The sequence below is a fragment of the Haliotis rubra genome, unplaced genomic scaffold (genome assembly GCF_003918875.1).
Source record: "Haliotis rubra isolate DU_JTF1 unplaced genomic scaffold, ASM391887v1 Scf541, whole genome shotgun sequence".
NCBI classification, from domain to species: domain Eukaryota; kingdom Metazoa; phylum Mollusca; class Gastropoda; order Lepetellida; family Haliotidae; genus Haliotis; species Haliotis rubra.
The window spans coordinates 428,673-455,209 of NW_025767237.1; the positions used below are offsets into that span (position 1 = coordinate 428,673).

The 26,537-nt window shown below is 40.9% G+C and overlaps 1 protein-coding gene and 1 long non-coding RNA gene across 2 annotated transcripts; one reads left to right on the forward strand and one right to left on the reverse strand.

The window, feature by feature from the left end:
- Positions 1-515: 515 nt before the first annotated feature.
- On the reverse strand, positions 516-16,861 carry LOC124253494. Its single transcript, XM_046687293.1, has 10 exons — positions 16,754-16,861; positions 13,609-13,750; positions 12,940-13,396; positions 12,470-12,560; positions 11,811-11,951; positions 9,633-9,756; positions 7,045-7,192; positions 5,671-5,994; positions 4,417-4,579; positions 516-4,012 (listed from the first exon to the last, which is right to left on the reverse strand). The coding sequence occupies exons 1-8, from the start codon at positions 16,832-16,834 to the stop codon at positions 5,991-5,993; spliced, it is 1,188 nt and encodes a 395-aa protein (XP_046543249.1). The 5' UTR covers positions 16,835-16,861; the 3' UTR covers positions 516-4,012; positions 4,417-4,579; positions 5,671-5,990.
- Positions 7,593-9,582, forward strand: LOC124253495. Its single transcript, XR_006892223.1, has 3 exons — positions 7,593-7,624; positions 8,548-8,658; positions 9,450-9,582. It is a non-coding gene; the product is annotated as an uncharacterized LOC124253495 (long non-coding RNA).
- Positions 16,862-26,537: the final 9,676 nt, after the last annotated feature.

Here is a 26,537-nt window from a genome sequence, read left to right on the forward strand (position 1 = left end):
GGTGTCCCCGTCGTGATATTGCTGGAATATTGCTAAAATCGGCGTAAAACTAAACTCACTCACTATAACGAATTGTGCAAAATTACATTAGCTAAAAGAACATTCTTAATTTCTTAGTAACAGCTTAAATATGTTGCCTTGAATTATTTGCTCTCTTGCAAAGACAAATTCAAAACCTGGCCAAATTCAACTTGTGTGACATCCTAAGGAGGTTTTCGTTAGAGTTATCATATCAGAGTAAACCTTCCCTTGTTGATGAGATGAACTCAGAATCTTTGGTAACACTAGGCAGAGTGTGTTTAACTTTCCTGGAAAGGAGACTTAATCTTTTTCAGTTGATACATAAAAAATGGAGACATGCTGCACAAGGAACATGATCAGAGTGATCTGGGATCCTGACCCAACAAAGTGGGATAACTCTGACAACTAACACTCACAAAAGGTGGTACACTATGCTCAACCAACTGGTCTACAGGAAACCACTGAACTAACAAAAAACCACAACACTCGCATAAGCAAGAAGCAAGTTTATTTGAAGCAGCAAGGCATTTTTTAATTAAAAAAAACAAAACAACAACAATAGTAGGTTTTCTTTTTTTCAGATACACAAAACATGATAAATTTTGTAATGTCTAGTTTTTTCTTCAAACATGCACTAAACAGCATAAATTTCCGAATGTTTTCATATTTTCTCAAACAGAGATACAAAACAGTAAAACTTTCCTAATGTTTTCTTTTTCTTCAACAAGTACTCAAAACGGGATACATTTCTTAATGGTTTTTTTTTTTTTTCAAACAGATACACAGAACAATTACAGTATTCAGACAATGTGAGTCAAGGGCACTGAGTACATTTTTTCTTTAATACTGAATTTTACAACAAATCTGTCTGCAGTTGGAAAGAATTTAACAATTTCATCACATGCCTAATATATTGTCTGAGAAAGTTCATCTTCAAACAAGTTCCAAAGAGGACTGGCAAAATCAATTTATTGACAACTTAACAAGCATAGATTTACAGTACAAACAACATTAACTACGGATAGATAGATCTACAGAAGATGTAGGAGAACAGTCATTCTGAGGCTGGCATATTACAAACCCTATCCCAATTGAGTTAGTTAAGAGATAAACATTTGAAACCTGTACATGCAGCATGTGATGGAGCAGGTCTTTAACACAGAATTAGTGATTTTCAGAGCTAACTGTAGGACTGTTTCCCCACACTTTATCAGTATTTCACTAAAAATCTTAATGCTTGAGGGAAGATGTTTACTGTCCCTGTTGTAACATTGGGTTTGAGAGGGGCGAAGTGGATTCGGTCAAGGAAGGAAACAACTCTGCAAGACTTTGACGACTGCTACTGCATCAGAATGAACAGTTCATCTACATGTACTTGTAAGCACAAAAAGATGTAATAAGGACATACTGATTAGCTGAAATATTATGCATGGAACGAAATGACCATGAAAAACATAGTGAGATACTTGTACAAAATTGTAACAAAGGCATGTTTACTTTTCATTTTTAAAAAACTCAAATTTAACAGGTTTGGTAACTATTACTTATATTGCCTTGGTTTTGATTACAGTTTGATATACCAGGCTTTAACTGGGCAGAATATCTCACATACAAGCCTTTCAACAAACATCAAATCAATGGTCAATTCCATAACACTGTTATAATTCCATAATAGTGTTACACTGCCAAAACACAATTCCTTAAACAATAACCTAAACTACAAAACATGCCTATATAACACAAAACATGCCTATATAACACAAGCTACAAGAAAGGCAACAGTCTGTCCTTGTCTCTATATAATCATGATCAAAATATCAGCTTGTAATGAGAAACAACGCAGGGAGCAGTTCATATGTTTAATATCAAATACATAGTTCTTTTAATACCTAGAATGTGGAGGCTTATCAGATTTGAATACAATGAAATTAACGGTCAACTTTATGTTAACCTTGCGAGTGAACAACATCTATGCTCAAGATTTTTACCTGTAGGTTAAACTTAGCAAAGTGGGCTTCCCTTGTTTTAAACAAATATTTTGAGCATGTAAACTTTTTAAACAGTAACTGTTATTGTCAGTGAGATGTCTCACAAGTCAAGGACGTAAGTTTTATTTGAAACAGAACCTTTGAACTGCTCCCTAAATGGGTAACAGACCCTTTATAAAACTTTGTTCAACAAGATGGGTTTCTTTTTTACAAATGTTAAAACAATGGTTAGGAATTGCTCTCTTCTTTGCAACTCTCAATGATGATTTCTTGTGACTAACATTCCCAAACAGTCCAGGAAATCTCCTTCCCTGTACATTTCTCAACATGCTGCCGGTTACATGAGGACAGTAAGTAGGATAGGAGGCAGTTGTCTCACACTCTCACACAACAAGGCTGTTCACCAACACAGTTTCTGCCAACTACACATGCACATGATAGTGCCAAATCAGTTATCTATTTTTTTAATGCTTTTACCATTACTGAACATTTTGAATTCATTTTATGAATTGTTTTTCTTTTTGGGGAGAAATGTTTTGTTTTCTTTATCTGTTGTTTCAATACTTTCAATATCTTTTTTATTTTTTCTTATGCCATTTCTACTGTTTTTAAAAATACTATCACACTTTGAAAAATATTTACTTTATAATAAAAGTAAAAATATTATTTTTTTTAACATTCCCTTAAGCTTGGAATTTGCATTTGTTCTTTAACCAAGGAATAAAAGTGTCCATGGCGCGGTCAATACCCTTTTTTCGGTTATTTCTTTAATTTGTACCGATTCCAACAGCAGAATGTTTTTGAAAGTGACTTAAAACTCACAATATTATTCTAAACTTGGCCTTTAAATATAACAATAAATAGGCCAAGAGTTGTTTTCTGCCTTGTTGACTGTGAATGCATGAGACAGTTGCTCCAGAAACAAAAAACAAGAAATGAAATACAAGAGGGGAAAAAGACAGAAACACAGATAGGGTTACAGATGTACAAAACATGATCATTTCAAACTGTTAACATTGATATCCTGCGATTTACATGATCTTAAGTGTTAATCCAAATAATGACACAATCAAAACTTCATTGAGCCTGGCTCATATTTTACAATTCTCGTCACGATGTCTTCAAACAAATTTCACCAAAATATCAACATTTATTAGAAAATATTACATGAATCTCGTCAGATGATGCTTTACTTCCAATGGAAAAAAATGATCATTAAAAATATATTGATATGAAGCACTAATAAAATCTTGACTTGGTCAACTAAGACTTTTATAAAAAGCACTTTAAAATGGTGTGTGTGTGGATGTGTGACTGAACAAGTGGAGGTGTAACTGCATGGAATGTATGTGTTTTTGTAAGTATGTGATGTGCACATGCATGTGTGTTTCAGTGTGTGTTCCCATGTGTGTCTGTGCATGCGTCTATAGATGCCACATGTGTGCCTTCACGTCTCTGTGTGTAGGTTGTTGTTGTGTCTGATGTGTGAGTGATATGTGTCTCATAGACAAGCAGCCATTTCAGTATCTACTCCAGTCAACACATTGTTGACTTGGTCGGGGTCCATGGTCAGCTCCTCTGGTCCATGGATAATGAGACCTGGACCAGCCTAGATTCAGCTAACGGACCATTCCATACTGAGACGGCTGCATGTCCACAACAGTTGTTTACAGTTTTGTTTACACATTTTGTTTACATCCCTGTGATAAGGAATGGTACAGAACTTCTTTCTCCCATGTTACAGCAGAATATGAAACACGGGAAGCCCGTCTGACATCTTCTCCATGTCTGGTTTCGGGGGAGAGCCTCTTCGCCAGGCTGGCGCTGGTACGGCTTGGCTGACTTGAGCCGGATTTTGCGGCGAAGCTGGTTCTTGATGTCCTTGCCCCCTCCTCCATGTGACAGGCTGACGTCGAGGGGTGAAAGGGGCTGCTCGTACAGCGACTCCGATGTCGGCAGGTTGGCGCTCGGAGACCCAGGGTTCAACATGCAGGGAATGTTCACTGGAGGGACAATATTTATAACAGATAAAAATGTAAAACAGAAATGTATGTCAGAATAAACAAATAAAGGAAGGAACAATTAAAGGATGAACAAACGAGTAATATCATATAAAATTAAATTAATATTTATAAAATCATAATCACTAGCCACTCTCGGATGATTCAATTGTGACATCAAGGCACCAGTACTGTCAGGCCAGATGACTGACCAATCAGGAAGCTCAACTGCCAAGGTCGATATAAGGTTTACTATCTGTTTAATGTAATGACCTTTGACAGGAGACTTCTGATTGGGGTTACCAAGGGACGCAAGGGGTCTATTCCACAACTTCCACGCATACATTAATAGATTTTCAGCAATCTAAAAATAATCTCTGAGTAAAGGAAAGATAACTCTTGCTTACCGGGCTGAGGGATGGACTGGTTCTTCAAGAAGGTGCATGCCTCTTTGGCACTAAATCGGTTAACATGGTTTCCTTCCAAGGCCGCTGTCAAGAGGTCACGCATCTCTTTGGGCCACTCATCCTTGACTGCCAGTTTCTGGATAAAGCTGGAGTTAAGGGCCAACTGTTGAAACACAAAATGACATTGATAGATGGAGTGAGTGAGTTTAGTTTTAAGCCACACTCAGCAATATTCCAGCTATATGGTGGCGGCCTGTAAACAATCGAGTCTGGACCAGACAATCCAGTAATCAACAGCATGAGCATCGATCTGTGCAATTGGGAACCAATGACATGTGTCAACCAAACCAGCGAGCCTGACCACCTGATCCTGTTAGTCGCCTCTTACGACAAGCATGAGTTACTGAAGGTTCATTCTGACCCGGACCTTCACGGGTTGGATAGATGGAATGATGGATGGATGGATGGGACTGATTGATTGATCCACCACCTCTACAGGGATTAATCTATCGGTCTCATTTCTGCAGGAATGGCTACAACCACTTCCCAAATGTTTCAAGCTTGTGTTGAAAGACAATACTAATAGACATACTATATACGCGAAGCCGACTGGAAATAGTTTTGTTTTTAGATCATAGGATTCAGTTTCTTATTTCTAAATTACATGGGCAGTGGGGTAGCCTAATGGTTAAAGCGTTGACTCGTCACGCCGAAGACCCGGGTTCGAATCCCCACATGGGTACAATGTGTGAAGCCCATTTCTGGTGTTCCCCGCCGTGATGTTGCTGGAATATTGCTAAAAGCAGCGTAAAAACAAAGTCAGTCAGTCAGTCTAAATTACATAATTTCAATTCTCATTTTTCATCTGCTTATACAGAGATATGATTTTGAAATATGTGATAGAACAGTATTGTGATACACATTTTATATTATGTCAGTGGATGGTAGATTGATCACATAACACCTCTACAACCCCCCCGCCTGTCCCCGCCAACTAACACTTGCCGAGAGACTCACATGTTGAATGTACTGTCCCCGCCAACTAACATCGGCTGAGAGACCCACATGTTGAATGTACTGTCCCCGCCAACTAACACCGGCCGAGAGACTCACATGTTGAATGTACTGTCCCCGCCAACTAACACCGCCGAGACCCACATGTTGAATGTACTGGCCCTGCCAACTAACACCGGCCAAGAGACTCACATGTTGAATGTACTTTCCCCGCCAACTAACACCGCCCGAGAGACTCACATGTTGAATGTACTGTCCTCTCCACTCTGGGAGTTTATCCATCGTGAAGCCTGGCGGCCACAGAGCTGCTACTGTGTGGTTTCCTGTCAGCATGAAGCAGACGGTCAGAGCAAAGGAGAAGACGTCAGCCTTGCCCGACAGTTCCAGGCGAAAATTCTTCGGGACGTTGGGCATTTTGGAAGTCAGCACGAGCCCACACGGCTTCGGGACTCATGTACTCTGGGGTCCAGCCATCAAACGTAACCAGTTGCTGGGGAGTCTTGCTCGTCCCAAAGTCTGTCAGCTTCAGGGTGACTGGGTCCAACTTGATGCAAACATTCTCAGCTGAAAATATCACCCAGAATGGAATTAAGATAATGAATTTGTTAATGACAAAGGTTTGACTGTATATCAGTTTATGTAAGTGATGGCCACTTTGTCACGTGAGGTGAAACAGGATTTAATGTTCTGTCCAAGGTTACTGAACTTGTTCCAACTCTCTGCTGCTTGGCGTATGAAGCAATACTGTCCTGTGGGTATGCTCTTTTGACACATTGCTACATTGGGACATGCATTGCTCATAATGACAGGTGGATACCACTGGGTTGTCTATCGCAGACTGTTTCGATACAACTCGAACACTGCTGACTGGAGACTTCAATATTTGTTTGTTGATTAAAGCCGCACTCAGCTTTATGAGCATCGGTCTACGCAACTGGGATGCGATGACACGTGTCAACCAAGTCAGACCCCTTGATCCCGCGAGTCAGCTCTTATGACAAACATGGGTTGTTGAAGACCGGTTCAGGGCTCCGTTCCTCAAAGCGATCGTAGCCCTACGACAATTTTGTGGCAGACCCTACGACAATCTTAAGTCTATGTTAAAGTATTGGAGTTAGTGATCATCTTAGGAGTGCTTAGTGCTAACGATAGTTTTGTGGTACCAGACAATCCAGTGATAACAGCATGAGCAACTATAGGAGTTACGATCATCTTAGTGCTACGATAGTTTTGTGGTACCAGACAATCCAGTGATAACAGCATGAGCAACTATAGGAGTTACGATCATCTTAGTGCTACGATAGTTTTGTGGTACCAGACAATCCAGTGATAACAGCATGAGCAACTATAGGAGTTACGATCATCTTAGTGCTACGATAGTTTTGTGGTACCAGACAATCCAGTGATAACAGCATAAGCAACTGTGATATGACAACGTGTCATCTTAGTGACGATAGTGGTACCAGACAATCCCACAACTGTGATATGACCGTCAATGAAAGTGTGACCACCTGATCCCGTTAGTCACCTCTTATGACACGCATGGGTTACTGAAGACCAGTTCCAACCCTTCACTATTTGAGAGTTAAATATACTACTGCTGCTGAAACTTACGTTTGATGTCCAGATGTAGGATACCGAACGTGGTGTTCATGTAGTCCAGTCGAGAAACCCTGCAGAGCAAGGGAGGTAACCACGTCATCCGTCAGGAACTGCTTGTATGTTGTCTTGTGGTGATCCATAAACACTTTCAACGACTCGCCTGTAACCCATGGGAAGTGGATTGAGGGAATGTTATTTTATGAATGTATCAATTCTACATTCTAGGACACTGACTATCCTCACTCAACATGTCCTACAAGACATTTAATCCCCCAAAATGTGTGAAAAAAGATTGGTAGAGAATGCGAATGCCAGTAGAGTCATGTGAGTCAAGAATGTGGGCTGAGTCAGGTGGGTGGAGTATGTGGGCAGTCATGTGGGTAGTCATGTGGGTGGAGTCAGATGGGCACAGTCAGGTGGGTCGAGCATGTGGGTGGTGTCAGATGGGCACAGTCAGGTGGGTGGAGCATGTGGGTGGAGTCAGATGGGTGGAGAATGTGGGTGGAGTGAGGTAGGTGGAGAATGTAGGTGGAGAGAGGTGTGTGGAGAATGTTGGCTGGAGTCAGGTGGGTGGAGAATGTAGGTGTTGAATGTGAGGGAGTCAGGTTGGTGGAATCAGGTGGGTGGAGTCATGTGGGTGGTGCCAGATGGGCACAGTCAGGTGGAGTGGAGCATGTGGGTGGAGTCAGATGGGCAGTCATGTGGGTGGAGTCAGGTGGGTGGAGAATGTGGGTGGAGTCAGATGGTTGGAGAATGTGGGTGGAGTCAGGTGGGTGGAGAATGTGGGTGGAGTCAGATGGGCACAGTCAAAGGTGGGTGGTGTCAGATGGGCACAGTCAGGTGGGTGGAGGATGTGGGTGGTGTCAGATGGGCACAGTCAGGTGGGTGGAGCCAGATGGGCACAGTCCAGGTGGGTGGAGTCAGATGGTTGGAGAATGTGGGTGGAGTGAGGTGTGTGGAGAATGTTGGCACAGTCAGGTGGGTGGAGAATGTAGGTGTTGAATGTGGGTGGAGAATGTGGGTGGAGTCAGGTGGGTGGTGTCAGATGGGCACAGTCAGGTGGGTGGAGAATGTGGGTGGAGTCAGGTGGGTGGAGTCCAGGTGTGTGGAGCATATGGATGATGTCAGTGGGCACAGTCAGGTGGGTGGAGGATGTGGGTGGTGTCAGATGGGCACAGTCAGGTGGGTGGAGCATGTGGGTGGAGTCAGATGGGCACAGTCAGGTGGGTGGAGCATGTGGGTGGAGAATGTAGGTGTTGAATGTGGGTGGAGTCAGGTGGGTGGAGAATGTTGGCACAGTCAGGTGGGTGGAGAATGTGGGTGGAGTCAGGTGGGTGGAGAATGTAGGTGTTGAATGGGTGGAGTCAGGTGGGTGGAGAATGTAGGTGTTGAATGTGGGTGGAGTCAGGTGGGTGGAGAATGTGGGTGGAGTCAGGTGGCTGGAGCATGTGGGTGGTGTCAGATGGGACAGTCAGGTGGGTGGAGAATATGAGTGTTGAATGTGGGTGGAGTCAGGTGGGTGGAGTCAGGTGGGTGGAGAATGTAGGTGTTGAATGTGGGTGGAGTCAGGTGGGTGGAGAATGTAGGTGTTGAATGTGGGTGGAGTCAGGTGGGTGGAGTATGTAGGTGTTGAATGTGGGTGGAGTCAGGTGGGTGGAGAATGTAGGTGTTGAATGTGAGAAGTCAGGTGGGTGGGAATCAGGTGGGTGGAGTCATGTGGGTGGTGCCAGATGGGCACAGTCAGGTGGGTGGAGCATGTGGGTGGAAGTCAGATGGGCAGTCATGTGGGTGGAGTCAGGTGGGTGGAGAATGTGGGTGGAAGTCCAGATGGTTGGAGAATGTGGGTGGGAGTCAGGTGGGTGGAGAATGTGGGGTGGAGTCAGATGGGCACAGTCAGGTGGGTGGTGTCAGATAGGCACAGTCAGGTTGAGTGGAGCATGTGGGGGGGAGTCAGATGGGCACAGTCAGGTGGGTGGAGCCAGATAGGCACAGTCAGGTGGGTGGAGTCAGATGGTTGGAGAATGTGGGTGGAGTAGGAGGTGTGTGGAGAATGTTGGCACAGTCAGGTGGGTAGAGTCAGGTGGGTGGAGAATGTAGGTGTTGAATGTGGGTGGAGAATGTGGGTGGAGTCAGGTGGGTGGTGTCAGATGGGCACAGTCAGGTGGGTGGAGAGAATGTGGGTGGGAGTCAGGTGGGTGGGAGTCAGGTGTGTGGAGCATATGGATGATGTCAGTTGGCACAGTCAGGTGGGTGAGAGGATGTGGGTGGTGTCCAGATGGGCACGGTCAGGTGGGTGGAGCATGTGGGTGGAGTCAGATGGGCACAGTCAGGTGGGTGGAGCATGTGGGTGGAGAATGTAGGTGTTGAATGTGGGTGGAGTCAGGTGGCTGGAGAATGTTGGCACAGTCAGGTGGTAGGTGTTGAATGTGGGTGGAGTCAGGTGGGTGGAGTATGTAGGTGTTGAATGTGGGTGGAGTCAGGTGGGTGGAGTATGTAGGTGTTGAATGTGGGTGGAGTCAGGTGGGTGGAGTATGTAGGTGTTGAATGTGGGTGGAGAGTCAGGTGAGGGGAGTCAGGTGGGTGGAGAAACTAAATCTAACCTCCATACTCCATCATGATCTCATGAACGCCATCCCGGATGATGTAACCACGGCAAGCGGTGATGCTGGGATGAGACAGCTGCATCAAGACTTCCACTTCATTTTTCTTGAATCTGTCCTTGATCTGAAACATGTATGGTGTTGTCCTAGCAGTCCTAGATATGAAACATGTATGGTGTCGTCCTAGCAGTCCTAGATCTGAAACATGTATGGTGTAGCAGTCCTAGATCTGAAACATGTATGGTGTCGTCCTAGCAGTCCTTGATCTGAAACATGTATGGTGTTGTCCTAGCAGTCCTTGATCTGAAACATGTATGGTGTCGTCCTAGCAGTCCTTGATCTGAAACATGTATGGTGTCGTCCTAGCAGTCCTAGATCTGAAACATGTATGGTGTCGTCCTAGATCTGAAACATGTATGGTGTCGTCCTAGCAGTCCTTGATCTGAAACATGTATGGTGTCGTCCTAGCAGTCCTTGATCTGAAACATGTATGGTGTTGTCCTAGCAGTCCTAGATCTGAAACATGTATGGTGTCGTCCTAGCAGTCCTTGATCTGAAACATGTATGGTGTCGTCCTAGCAGTCCTTGATCTGAAACATGTATGGTGTCGAGCCTAGCAGTCCTAGATCTGAAACATGTATGGAATGGACCCTAGCAGTCCTAGATCTGAAACATGTATGGTGTTGTCCTAGCAGTCCTTGATCTCTAGAAACATGTATGGTGTCGACCTAGCAGTCCTTCATCTGAAACATGTATGGTGTCGTCCTAGCAGTCCTAGATCTGAAACATTTATGGTGTTGTCCTAGCAGTCCTTGATCTGAAACATGTATGGTGTCGACCTAGCAGTCCTTGATGTGAAACATGTATGGTGTCGTCCTAGCAGTCCTAGATCTGAAACATGTATGGTGTTGTCCTAGCAGTCCTAGATCTGAAACATGTATGGTGTCATAGATCTGAAACATGTGTATGGTGTCGTCTTAGCAGTCCTTAGATCTGAAACATGTATGGTGTTGTCCTAGCAGTCCTTGATCTAGATATAAAACATGTCCTGATCTGAAACATGTATGGTGTCGTCCTAGCAGTCCTAGAGCAGTCATAGATCTGAATCTATGAAACATGTATGGTGTCGATCCCTAGCAGTCATAGATCTGAAACATGTATGGTGTCTACCTAGCAGTCATAGATCTGAAACATGTATGGTGTCGCCCTAGCAGTCCTTGATCTGAAACATGTATGGTGTCGCCCTAGCAGTCCTTGATCTGAAACATGTATGGTCGTCGTCCCTAGCAGTCCTTGATCTGAAACATGTATGGTGTTGTCCTAGCAGTCCCTTGATCTGAAACATGTATGGTGTCGTCCTAGCAGTCCATGATCTGAAACGTATGGTGTCGTCCCTAGCAGTCAAAGATCTGGAACATGTATGGTGTTGTCCTAGCAGTCCTTGATCTAGAAACATGTATGGTGTCGTCCTAGCAGTCCTTGATCTGAAACATGTATGGTGTCGTCCTAGCAGTCCTAGATCTGAAACATGTATGGTGTCGTCCTAGCAGTCCTTGATCTGAAACATGTATGGTGTCGTCCTAGCAGTCCTTGATCTGAAACATGTATGGTGTCGTCCTAGCAGTCCTAGCTCATCCAGAAGTGATATATATATTGTTAACGTGATGTATATCATACTTTTACATATAACAACTAAAGTTGATGACATCACATCATGTTTCAAATTCTGTGACGGCAAAACATTTTGACTGCAAGGATATCAACACACAGACTTCTCAGTAGAGCAGCTGTAGGAGTTCACCATTTAGTTGAACCATACTTCAGATGGATAATATTATATCAGACGTGTGGGAGGAAAGCCCAAACTGATGGCAGTACAGGGTGTTTAAAACTTTGGTCAAAATTTGTCTTTCCAGGGATAGTTTAAGCTCTCTGGATGTTTCATGAAACAATTTTCATAATTTGAAGATTTTGAGAGACTAGGAGATCTGATCTACTTCTTTGAGTGGCATGTTTAGCAAGTATGAGTTTCTGTCTGACTCATACTTGCTTGACAACGATACAAGAATCTGTATCGAAACGTCGCATCATCAGAATATAGAAGTTGTTCATCCATAAAGTTTTGTCATTAGATAGACGGACATTTATGGATCTGAAAAAAAACCCATCCTGACTTACCACTTTCATGACATACTCCTGTCCTCTATAATGGCGACAGAGAGACACGCTACCGAACGACCCGTTGCCAAGATGTCGAGTCACCTGGAACTGATCACACTTCCCCTCCTCAAACAGACCATCGTAAGATGGTGGCAGACTCTGTAACAAATCACAAGGTAAGATGACAGTGTTAATCTTGTTACCATGGTTTCCAGTGAAGGGAGTTACAGCAATGATCATAACATTTCCATGGAAACCAGATATGCAGTGTGTGTAAAACTTTCACCAACATTCAGCTACGTCAACTTTATAAGATAAGTACCACGTTTCTTCATGAAATGATGCTATGAACATTGCCATGGTTACCTAACAAATGGGATTATTGCCAAAGCATGGAACTAATTCTCATATGTTTAGATCATCTGTAAATCGTTGAAGGTTATTGTCTAATAATTTACTGATGTCAGTAAAAGTCACCAAAGCTACAAGTATAACCTCATGATGTCACAACTAAAGGATGCAACAAAGGTTTGCCTATATGAAACATAACATTTCATTTTACAGTTACCATGGTTATATCAAACTGTCAATCTTAACATGCAGGCATCTTACACAATTGTGAAAGATTGCTTTCCGCTGTACACACACGGGTGAAGATGAAGATGAAAAGTGCTCACCATGTCAATGATCACACCGTGTGTTCCGATATTCAAGTCTTTCGCATTCAGCAGCCCAGTCACTGCTTTCCTTGTTCCCATGACAACAAACCTACAATAGTGTCAAGCACAGCCTAATCATCAACATGATTGAGTCTTTGCTTTACAGAAACTTGACTTTAATGTTTGTGTTTAATGTTTGACAAAGTGAGGGTGAAGAGTGTACCAGTATTCCTGCTACTCCTTGCAGCTTCAACTTACATTGATATTTAATACAAAATAAACCCGGATTACTACAAAACTGCATGACCACTATGTACTGAAGGGTTATCATTCTCACGCTCTTCACCATCTCCAGTTTTCATCTTCCTCACTCTTACACAGGAAATCAACCTAAAATTAACTGAGAGATGAGACAGAAATTTGAACATCTCAGCAAACGTTTACCCTGACAGCTCTAGCAGACAGACTGTGGGTTGTGATTCTCTTACCCGTTCATGTATTCATCATAGTATCGAGAGTCGAGGTGGCTGAAGTCATCAAAATTGTCCTCGTACAAACCAAACTGTTTGAAATTGTCGGGGATATAACTTTCCATCCGGACTCCACGATGATTACCTCCCTTGTTGGCCTTGCCATTGCGGATAATGGCATCAAGCCAAGCTTCTTGTCTCAGCTGGATGTTCAAGTTCTCAGTTGTGTTGGATCCAAGCTCTTCTGGAGCATCTTTGACGTTTTGCTTCTTCTTGTTGCCATGGAGACTGACATGCTCTATGTTCAGGGTTTGGGACACAATACCACTGCTCACATCTATTTCAGGTGCCTTGAACTTGGCAGGTCTGATGATGTCTCTAATAGCCTTGCCTGATAAGGCTTTGGCAAGACTGGGTTTTTTTGCAGGAAAGCTTTCATACTCTGCAAACTCCAGATCTGGACCATCAGAGCCCCCTTGGGAATAAAAGTAAACATCGTAAAAAAAACATCACAAAGAATACTTGACAAATAAACAGTAAAAAATGCACATTGTGCCTAATTCTTCAACACAAAGCATCAAAACATGTCAATACTGAAAGATATTTTGATATTAAATATTCTGCATTAGGATTAACTAAATAAATCTTACCAATTCCAAGTATTAGGATTAACTAAATAAATCTTACCAATTCCAATTTGAAGTTCATTGCCATGGTGTTCATTCCCATACAGACATGAACTCTCCCCGGTTGCCGTAACAACCTGATGTTGAGTTGGCTCCGACTGATCAACCGGGTGGAAATTAGGGAGACGTTCCATTTTTATTTTCTGAAACATAACAGCACCATCAACATCATCCAACATAGGTAAATGAATTGGCAGTCAACAGTAAATAAGTTGTATACAAATCTCTGAGTGCTGGAGGAATGTCCAGTGTGGTGCAGGTCGAACACCATGTGTATGGAAGTCGTGCTGAATATAATAGTAATACAGAAGATAAATATAACATGTTTTTAGATGCAACACGTTATATTTGATCACTTTCTAAAATTGCATTGCGACTTCATGCTTTTAAATGTTCAGGTTTGGGTGGGCATTCAATCCTGGAAATTTCATATGGTACTGACATTTATCCAGATTCTAAAATACAGAAGATATCAGTCATTTTCTGAAGCACCCTTTCTCAATGTGAACTGTCCCAGTTGTGAGACGACTGGACATTGGACAATTAGGATTTAGAAGTATTTGTATTATTAATCATGATACATATTCATATGCAGTGAACAGTGCTGATGAGGTATTTCTTGACACACACTCTCATTGTTTACAATTGTTCAATAACTTATGTTAACATTCTTCAAAGGCATTTAGAAGTTGGTGTAGTAATACAACTTATGTTAACTACTGATTCTGAGAAAGCAAAGTTCTGAACATAGGGAATCTGAGATTTAGCCACGCATGTACACCTGGCAGAGAATTGATGAAAGTGCATGAACAGTTGTACTCAGGGATTTACCTCGAGTCCTATATTTGAGGGTCCCTGGGACTCATATTCTTAATTTTCAGGGGTCCTGGACTACAAAATGGGCGTCCCAGACACATAGATATTATTGTTAATACTGTTATTGTGTATGATCATCACATTGTTACATTAATTAAAGTACAAATAATACCATAACCCAGCTAGTTGCAAACTCAGTGATAACTTAATGTTACTTGACTGGAATTTTTACAAAAAGTATTTGGACTTTTTCGCCCCAGTGGAGCTCAAGGTAAGGGCGGATAACTCATCCCGACCTCAGTCAGTTAGGGCTGAAACCCAGGTCATGAGGGTACCCTCAGTTTACGTTGATTTGAAGCAAATCCCTTCTACAAAGATGGGAAATAGTATGTGCACTACAGGCTGTGGTAAATGGAAGATGTGTAATAGCTATATTTAGAGCTAGACTTGGTTTAATGGTTTTGTTATGATGAAATATGTTTTTGAAAATTGGATGTTTGGGGGAAACTTTGTTATTACACTAATGAAACTTCCTATTTTTAAAGAAAAAAGTATATACTTAACTCATACCTTAAGATATATTTTTCAAGTGACAAAGGCATTTTTAAAACAAATTCAGAATGGGTGACTTTCACATGTGGTCTGCATTTTTATCAATTTCATGATCGAGTTACAGACAGACAGACAGACAGACAGACAGACAGACATTTTATTCAGTAATAGGCCACTGGCCCAAAATACATTCATAAATATGATAAGAAGTTACATGCGTTTTACCAGGGAGACTATATAACGTTGTAGATAATCCCTGGTTTTACATAAAAATCGATCGATCGAGTTACCTACCTTTGAAACCTAAAACCCCTTGCTAATCTGTGTGATTTTGTAAAAGATATTGTAGCTTTTTCAATGAGAAAGGGTCGTTCAGTCCCAAAAATTAGACAATTTGCAAATGAAACAAATTGGGAAAATCTGAATGCAAAAATATAAAAGGATCAGCCTTTGTCTATTTAGAGCCCATGGCCTGTCTGTCTTTGTAATTCTACCATATCATTTAATTTCACATGAGTTTGTATTTAGTATATATATTTTATATTTGTTTTAAAAGTACATGTAGTTATTTTATCAATGTGACAAGAAGAATCATCAGAAGATGACCATCCCTCCAGTTCCACATAAATCCTAAGATCATGTTTCTGATCCACAAACAAACCCTTACCCGGAATCAATTCTAAGTCTAGCCATTGAAATAAAATTTTAGTATTCTGAAAATATCAAAAGGCACCACTTCAGTACTTGGCTGATGCATACAAAGTTTCAGAAAGAAATAATGAACGGTTTTCAAGTTCTGCCCTGGAAACGAAATGAATCACAGACGGACGGACGGGACAGACGGACTGACAGACAAGGTATTACATACTTGTGGGATATTACACATAATTTTCACTGATTAAATGATCATCAAAATCGTTATACATTCCCTACATCAGAGATTTATCATCAAGTAGGGCTAGACTAAACTAAACAGACCAACGGTATCATAATGATAACCACTGATGACTGCAACATATTACACAAGACAGGAAACTTGTACTCTCACTCACTGCATATGCAACTATTGAATAAAAACATATCTTCCACTTAGTTCCTTTAACACTTCTTTGAATTTGTGGTTGACATACTGAGTGCAAAGACATTCATGGATATTTTGGGAGAATTTCATCCATTTCCGGCTATTTTTTCTCCTCTATTTTTCTATTTATGAAATCACTATGAACACCCTTGACCTTAAATTTTGTTCCCACCAATCAGCATTGATAAGGACACATTTGAGACTTAAAGATTTCATTTTTTCCACCAAAAGTGAATATTTTATGTACGGTTGTCACTTTTTCTGTTTTGTTTGTTTCTTGGGGTCCTGACGGTGCCATTTTTGTAGGATTTTTCACATGAGATATATGGACAATAAAAATCAATAAAAAATATGGTTTTCTTTCTTAAGGATGATCAGTGATGACAAAAGCATCAATTATCAATATTCAACTACGCAGACCAGCAGAGAAGTAGCAGTAGACGTGGTAGAGGGTAAGAGTTTCTTACGTATCCCCCACCTAATTTTTAACTATGAACTATAGACTAAACTATAGTGTTTGCTCATCACTAAAATAGGCGGGGGGTACGTAAGGAAGTCTTTCTACTGGTTCAGCCTACGAAAACACCGTCTCCCCTGAACGAACGTATTACGTATTAATCTTTCATAAACACGATTTCTTGTGTGTGCTGTATGATAAAGTAAACATTGAAATACGCAAAGGAAACGTTAAAGTCACCTGATTCTCAGCTATTTCTGTTTTTTCCCCACATTTTGAAAACAGTAATTCCTTCTTCCTCCCAGGCCAAAATGGCCCCATCTACTTTCGTGAAATTCCCGTTTCAGAGTATATATATTCCGGATTGGTCTTTTTAATACGAAATTGATAATTATTCAAAACTTGTTGATGCAACTTGAATGTTAACATGGGGGGTAAATATGCATTTCATTTCAATTATTTGATATGATCAATGATAGATTCCTTAATCTTTTAAACACACTGCAAGCCGTTCCAGTTCAAATAACTTCGTTTCAGTTATAAGCTTTCATTTTGAATAAATCCATGTTGTCGAAGATTGCCGGAAAAATACGATCACAAGAAAAGGAAAAGGGGAATCCCCTTCATTATTCCCTTTACAAGGCGGAAGTTGAACATAAAACTGGTACCGCTGTTGGTAAGCGCCGCACGCTAAGCGCTTTAGCCAACAGGCGGTGGCGATACACTCAAGCAATACAAATCTGTTTCAAGCTTTGATATATCCTTATATAATAAGTGCTTACACTTTAAAATCCTCATTCTAACTGTTGCAACGGGCAAACCCATGTCCCAGTGACATTTTTCTGAAAAATATATTTCTTAAAATTTAAGTAAATTTCTTAAAAATGCAAAAATGAATATTATATACCAATAAAATAAAATCAAGAAACATTTATATTAATTTGATCATTTTGATATAATACGCTGCTTTTTCAATATGTCCCAAACCTGTAGAGTCCATTGCTCAAAGTGCTTAGTAAGACCTTTTATTATTTTATAAAAACAGCATTGTCCCAAATAACGTCATTACCGCAACAGCCCAGTTAGCTGGTCCCTGTGAAAAAAAGGAGGTAGCTCTAGTTCCATGATCACATGGGCTGAAGTTTAAAAGGCGGGAAAACTGGGAGACATGCTGGCTGCTTGTCCTAGTGGAGAGTAGAAAATGTCCAATTTCAATATAAACCGAGTCAGTGAACAGAGTATGTATATTCATTGTCATTACCACACAGTCTGGAATCCGAAACCTCCAGTGAATACAAATGCAAACACTTTTCAGTGTGATTAGAAGTGGTTTAAGGCAGGGAGACTATATAAGGCCCTGTTGTAGAGTATCCCTGTTTAAGGTAACTAACATGGATTTCATGGAGGTGGCGAAATGCATGAAGCTGAGTAGGGCCATAATTTCTGTGAAAATGTCATTACCGCAACAGTCATTACCACAACAGATTTAACTGTTGCGGTAATGACATTATGTTGTGGTAGTGACATCTGACATTGTTCAAGGGGTTTCCTGATTAAAGTCTGTTGTTATAACAGATTACTGTCCATGCTGTTTGTGTAATGTGTCAAGATTATCATGTGAAGCTGTATAGAAATTATCATCCACAATTTTAAGATATGTCATTACCACAACATTCTTGCTGCATGCTTTTACACTTGTAATGCTGTGACGATACTTTATTTATTGCCTATTGCTATTGTTTTGATGTTTTAGTATTTTACGATAAGATGTACATGTGTGACCAAAGAGTATCTCAGAATGAATACTTTGAAATTAACCATGTTTTTAACAGTTCTATTTCATGAAAATGATATCCAAAATAACCCGTTGTGGTAGAATGACCCGTTTATCCAAGTGTCCAACTTTATTCGATTTACTTTCTTGTTTAAAGTGAAAATCATCGGTACGTTTTCATGCAAACAGACTAATGTATATAAGCTCTGTTAGTAGCTTATTTGCAATCTGACAAGTTGCAGGCATTGATACTGACTCGCAAATAAGCTACTAACAGAGCTTATATTATATAGATCTGAACAAACCCGTTCAAATAGTCTCAAGAACATGTAATCAACATACGTTAGGCTCGATGAATTACTTAATACCCTTTGACGGAAATCCGACATGTGAAACCACAGGGGCTTGTATTGTTGAAAATAATACGTCCTGGGTCCTACAAGCGTACACTGATATCCATATATATATAATTTATGTATATATAATATTTTATATATAATTTATATGTATATGTACGCTTGTAGGACCCAGGACATATTATTTTCAGCAATACAAGCCCCTGTGTGTGAAACAGAAGTTTAATCCCCCACATATCTTGATGAGAACAAGGACGTATATTCACGTGTTTATATACGTCTTTGATGAGAATTACTGGCTAAGATATTCTATGTCTAAAGATGGTGTCACTGGTTTACCACGTGCGCTGTTGGCAAATGACAGTCTAAAGTGTTCATTTATAGCATCTCATTTCATGATTGGGCAAGTATTGGAACACTGATCAAGCGGCATGCATGTCGGGCTTGAATCACATCACTTTTGTGCAGAAAAGGTTAATAATTATAGAAAGATTATTGCTCAAAATAAATACGATATCTGTTGCTAGCTGTCTAGTTCTCATAAAAAGACTGTTGAAAAATATCTTTCACTTCTCCAAACTTAAAGGTCACATGCAACCAAAAAATCAAACATAATTAAAACACAATTATCACTTCTTCATGACATATAATATGCATTGCTGATTATGAAAAAACAAATAAACAAAATTATAAGCGTATAATCGCAAATCAAAAGTGCAATATTTTGTACTTGGGTTTACCTCCCTCGAAACGAAGCAGCCGGGATACCGAACCCAGTCAGAGCGGGTGGGTGTGCACTCAAGTGTAACGCAGGGGCGGATACAGCTTTTGAAAAAGGGGGGTTGCATAGTTCATTTTTGCCCGAGACCAAATGGCAAGCTTAGAATGTGTGTTTGGGAAAAGGTGGCAAATATACAGCCTTCCAAGCCGCCTCTTGTGGCTTTGTGACCCAATGGTTAGTTGCAGACATTAATCTGCATAAGAGTTAACTCAACTCGTATACACTCAGTTTTCATTTTATTGTTTACCTAAAATTACCATTCAAACACACAGACACTCTTCACAGACTTGGCTGTGTTACAGTTTGTTACAGTCAGATGCATTAATTAGTTACTTGTATGTTACCTCTACACTAAGACTTGTGTCACAGAAGACTACTGATAGAGGATGCATTTCTCAAACATACGTCTGCGATGCTTTTTCACATATTTGTGAACTATCTCATCAGAAACTATTTTCTTGTCCTGGTTCTGGTGGATCAGTGTCAGTCCAGTCAAGCGCTCCTGACCCATGGTACTCCTCAGATGCATCTTCAGCCTTTTAAGGCTGGAAAATGTCCTTTCTGCTTCAGTGCTTGTAACTGGAAGTGTAATGGCAATTGTGAGCAGCTTACGGATGTTAGGGAAAACATCCTCATCAGCAGATTTCAAGCTTTCGATTGCACCTTCAGGGTGGTATTCCTGTGACAACCAATGAAGGCGCCAACTTCGGAGTTCTGCCAGAAGAGAAGACACCATTGGCAAGTCATTCTCCCAGAACATTAGTTTTGCTTCCAACTGTAGTAGATCTGGTTGGTGAACAACCGCACATGGCAGAAGACCAAACAGTTCAAATCCAGGACGGTTCTCTGGACTGAACCTTGTGTTCATCTCTTCTTGCAGGTGGTTAAGGAAAGGAATGATCAAATTGAGCTTAAAATGTTCTTCGGGAGATGGGGATGGTGAATTCGCTTTCTGTGTCATCCTCTTCACAATCCGAGGAAGACGTATTTCAGCATCAAGCTGTTCTGCAATAGCACAAGCTTCCACATACCAATCATGACTCCTTTGATCCACATCAGCCCTCATGGTTTTGATCATTGATACCCTTTCGTCAATAAGTTTGTAAGCCATGCAGATGTCATTGTCCCTTTTTTGAAGTTTGACTGCCAGTGGTTTAACAACTTCAAGTGCATTATGGGCCACTACAAACGCCATGATGTGTTGCGAATCTCTCAGAATGGTCAAAAGCCCTTGTGCTTTTATGGTTGTCTCTTTGTCCCATGCCCAGTTCTCATCATGATAAATGTCTGCATGGTTTCGAGGATATAGGATGGCCTCAAAACATGTGCAAATGTGGCTATACAACTTTTGAAAGACGTCAAAGCACACATGCCTCTCAACCCATCTAGTCTTGCAAAATCCCAAAAGAAGAGTTCTTGTCGTATCAGTGCAAAACGCTTTCAGAACTCTCTCTAAAAACCTCTGGCGTTTTGGTGATTTGTCAAAGAAAAGAAAAACTTGGTTGATGTTGTCCATCATGTTTCTGATTGGAGGGATTTTGCATGAAGCCGCAATACTCAGATTCAGAACATGGCTGTTGCAATGCGTGTACAAAGCCGTAGGTGCCAAAATTTTGACATCAGCCTGAACGCCAACTCGAGATGAAGACATGCAGGATGCACCATCATAGCTTTGTCCTCGACACTTGGTGATATCAATGCCTTGGTCCTTCAGTGACTTTAAGATAGCTTCTGCAATATGCCGACCTGTTGTTCTTTCTAAATGTACATAATCAAAGAATGTCTCTTTGACAGTCATTGTATTTTGATCAAAATATCTCAGGCAAAGACCAAGAACCTCAACATTGGAAAACGTATCTGTGACTTCATCTGCAATCACAGAAAACACAGCCCCTTCTTTTTGAAGCTGAGTGACCACCTCTGAGCGAATGTGGTCACCAACTACTTCAATGAGTTCATTTTGAACTGTTTTGCTGGTATATTGGGTGTTTCTTCTGCCAAAGTCTAAATGATGACATAGTTTGTCATCTCTATCTGCCAGTAGATTTAATATGGCCAGAAAGTTTCCCTTGTTTGGCTGTTCTGATGTCCTGTCATCTCTGTGCCCCCTCAGAGACAAACCTTGTCTGCCACAGAGTATTACTGTGTCAACTATTTGTTTCAGAATGTGGCAGTTTAAGTCGTACATCTCCTTATTCTGTTGAGATATCCGATAAGGTAACGACTTTTCAGGTTCTTTGTAAATGCGTAGGAAGTCCAACGCCGCAAGAACAGCTTGTTTGTGAAAAAAGGTATTCTGGTGAATCTAAAATGCACCATTTTTCCCAGTTGCTTTAGACAAATTTGTGAAAGGATACTTTACTACAGACCCTGCGCACTTTCGCTCATCGCCCAGGTTCGGAAACAGAACACACATTTTACATAAGCCTCCACCTGCTGCTGGACTGTACACTAGCCAACTGTACTTATTCAACCAGCTGTGCTGGAATACAAGACGTGTTACTCGTTTCTGCTGTGGTCGAGCTCTTGTTTGCGAAACAAACCCATCATATTCTGAAGTTGGATGAAAGTGATGTTTCAGGTATTTGTACTTTTGATCTTTACTCAAAGTACTGAGGTTAAGTTTCCCTGAAACAATATCCCCAACGTCAATGCCGTCATACCTTACAGACGTGCTCTTCGTCTCAACTGGATCAATGCCAGGCACCGACATTTTCGGCTTCTTGTTAGCTGGTTCACTGCTGCTGTCCTTCATATCCCTGGTATCGGATTGTGAGAAACCAGACATTGTGAAGCCTTTTTTCGGGTGCCTTTTTCCATACACTATCAGCTGAGTATGTGTTACCCAGATTCACACTTTTCACTTCGGGAAACTCTGTATCTGGCAAAGCACACTTACTTTCCATTTCTCCAGTACCAATACAGGCCACAAAATGGTTAGGTTTCCATCCCGCTGTGTCTGTGCTGGTCATGTTAGTCCACATGATACAGATAGATGGGGTCTTTATTTCCCCAACGAGTGGTGTGATGGTTTGGTGCATGACCTGTCGATCAATTGCTACACTCCGAATATTGGGATAAACCGATATGACCTTGCGCTGAAAAGCATTGTTTGCCGCGTATATGTGTATAAGAGAGGTATACCGTCCATTGTTTACAGTGTTAAGTACCTCTTTCCGGAAGGTTTGTTGCATAGATGACGTCACAAGTGATGCATCAGCTGCTGAGGTAACAACGACATACTTTAACAAGTTCTGCTTTTCCTTGGCTTTCCCACCTGACATAGAAGCAAGTAATGCCTGGTTGATGTATAGCTTCTCGTTCACGACAAGCTCATTTATGATACGCACCCGGCATTCCAGATGGTGAGTTTCATCACCCAAAAGTTGTTGGGAGAAGGCTCGAAGAAGACAATTTCCATCACCAATGCATGCAACTGGATGTCGAGATGTCGGAGCATCAGCTGGATAATTCAGCCACGGAATCGCGAGCAAACTTTACACACTTTGGTACTTGGTCAGGTAAATTGAACTGTTTGATACTCTGCGACCTCAGAGAAAACTGAAACCTCAAACATTCCCAGCCTTGTTTGGCTGCACTAACTAATGCTGAATGCAGCCGCTGGTAATGTACCACACGCTTCTGGTCGTCCATAATACAATGATTTCTACATGTAACAATCTTACTTAGTCAACAAGATAAATTTAAAACCAACAGGTACACAAAAATTATTGCAAATCGGAAAAACCCTATGGACTGAACACAATAGCACATTGACTATCTGTAAGCTGAAACTAAATTTATATGAAACAAAATGACAACTATGAAAACGAACTATGAAGCCCTATTTTGGCAATGTAACTAGAAAATGGAAAATGGAATCTAATCCAAAAAATGATTGGTTTATCATGAAATTATGAACTAGCATCACTGGGATGAGAAATCCTAGAAACAATTGTCAAAGGTCTATACTGCTCGAGAACCGAGATGAGACCAGTTATAAAGAATGCAGCCAGTTATTACTATTCGCAGCAGCGATGTGTTGGTGCGTCTGGTCAGAAAGAAAAGGCGAGCGAGAAGTGGCAATGCCTGCTTTGGACTGTGAACCTTTTGGTGCATGCACAACACCTGGACATGGACCAAGTCAGACCAAGCGATTTGGTGTAAGGGCAAACCAGCCACCTGACTAGCTGAAAACTCTAGGGTATGCGCCAAATATTGGGAATGATTATTGTCGTGAAGAGATATGGCACTGCTGTCCCATTGAAATCAATGTTATAGACTGTTGTATTCAGAAATTACAGTTAACTGTTGAGATGGATTGGCGGTTTTTAAGACTTTCTTTTCATAATCATCTTAGTGTGAGATATCGATCAGAGGTCCACCACAAACTTTGGAAAGGGCGGGGGGTGCACCCCCGTTTTCACGAGAGTGTCAATGGTCATTTAATAACTTTAAGGAGAAAAAGGGGGGGTGCGCACCCCTGCACCCCCCCCCCTCTGGATCCGCCTATGGACAGCGACATATCTATATCACAGTTAGAAATTGTGTCAACGCTAAATAATGACATTGCTTTTAAGTATCGAACTGAGAAAGTGACTCGGTAAGAAGACCGTGTGGTGAAATAGACAAATGAAATTATATAAACAGTTTATTTACTGTCATAACATATAAAAAGCTCGCGCCTGTGAGATATCAACAAAACATTAGAAAAATAGCTCACACCAAAGCCTTCACCGAGTATTCACCAGACAGCCCGCTTCCAAGTTGTGCGAACCTATTTCACTGCGCACGTGCTATGAGCGCAGCCCAGCTGTTGAAACCCGTATTCCCCAGAAAAGTCTGGGGAAAATTAGTGAAACGTTTGAACTCCGATTTCGCGCGGTTTTTTTCATCGCGTTATTTTTCAACTTTATAAGTTGAATTTGCATTTTTGACGATTTGTTTCGGTAAGTCAATACCGAAAGGTATCAGAATCTGCAAAGTTGTGTTTTACGTTGCATGTGACCTTTAAGATTACACACTTGTACTGTGTGAGAAGCAAAATCTTGCTAACAGGGGTCATGTCGAAGATAAAAAGAAAATAATTGTTTAGATATTGATTTGACCTTCACCTTAACAAAATACCTGCTATGCAATGCGTCACTACCGGTGACCTTTGACACAATGGCGTGTTCAATAATGGCGGTACGTCGGATTTTTTTACGGGAGTATCTACGGTGGTTCGGTAATGGTATATACACAACTGAATGATGTAAGTAATCAGAAAGAATCCGCCGATATGAATATTGAAATATGCTCTTATTTTTTCGATTTTTACCAAGAGGCCGGATGGAAATGCAGATAAATACCTTTGCTGTTCTGCGTGATTTCGCGTCAAGCATGGCGTCAGGCGTAACTTCGACAATTTCTATTGAATTTTCTCACTCATTGTTGTTTGTCATTTGATACACTTCCTACGATGGTCTTCCAGTGATGGGTTTCCGAGCACAATCTTCTTTTCCCAACTGAAGTACTTTGTTTAGTTATGTGCCCCAGTTGTGTTAGTCAACGACAATTTGTGTAATTTTAATCAAAATTTAAGTTCGCAGGAATGTAGATCTATTCTACGGAAGCGCTGAAGGGACCTGATGGAATAAAATTTATTTTGAGCGCACAAGTTAGTATATTGAGCGCACATGTTAGTATCTTGAGCGCACAAGTTAACATCTTGAAGTTAATATCTTGAGCGCACAAGTTAATTATCTTGAGCGCACACGTTAGTATGTTGAGCTCTCAACTTATTATCTTGAGATACACTGCGCCATAAGCAGTTCATTTGGCAGCAAGGAGGAGCGGATTCGCGAACTGATTCACGCATATTTCAGTCTTGGGTTCCAATACAAACACATAACACATCTTCTTGTCAAAAATCATGGTATAGTATAGTACGCCACTTGAAGCGTATTCTGAGGTGTATGTCCCTCTTTCGCACCAGATACCAGAATTGCTGATGTTACAGTGAGTACGGTTTACACCGCTTTTAGCAATATTCCAGCAATATCACAGCGGGGGACACCAGAAATAGGCTGCACACATTGTACCCATGTGGGGAATCAAACCCAGGCGTGACGAGCGGACGCTTTAACCACGAGGCTACCCCACCGCCCCGCTGATGTTACAAACTTTATTGCAGACAACTTCGACGATCTGGACAAAGACATGGTTATCGTTTGATGCATAAAAATGTATCCAATGTGGTTTATCGTGAAACAGGATGTTGTACGGTCGTTGCTTAGATGGTGGCCCCGGATGGTGTTGAATTTCGCTCAAGACACCGTCTTTATCGACGTGTTTATTCTTCAACTTCCTGTGTTGTTAAAACATGTTAAATAAACTACAACACACATACGTATGCATAAGGGATTGAAACGGAGGAAGTAAAACGGGGAACATGGTATTTTAGTAAGAAATAAAGTCGGTATATGTGCTATACGTGCACATACTAATGGATCAAATAAATCAGGCGGGTTTTATATGATATTGTACAGAGTTAAACTGCCATTGTACCCACGTTAGGAAACAGTTACTGATACATGCAAACCAAAACTACAGACTATAGTTCCCTGAAAGTGGTCGACTTTACTTCCAATACATCAGACATCAGTTTTATAATTAAGATAATTAAGTATAACACTCAATGTTTACATTTTTCATGGTCATGTAATACTATATATACATAATGAAGCCGTCGCAAAAAACAAGTTATCCAAGCTTTACGCTAGTTTTCATAATACTATGTACCAATATAAGAAGTAGGTAAAACCACTATTCATCCCTGCAATAAACTCCTACTCATGTTTATGTTTTAATTCTTATTATGACATTACACACACCTAGGCCTGCTTTATGTAATAAAGCAAAAAGTGGTAAAATCAGATACAAAGAATAGTATTGACAAGCATAAAGACGATGAACGTTTACATGATAAACATTATCAATGTTCATGATACAATTGCATACTTTTACATAGTCTCATCATAAATACCTATAGTTAACTCCGACTTTGCATCGTTTTAAATCTTCCAAAAAGTATATAAGTTTGTACATTTTAGCCAGCAGTCAAGCAAATGT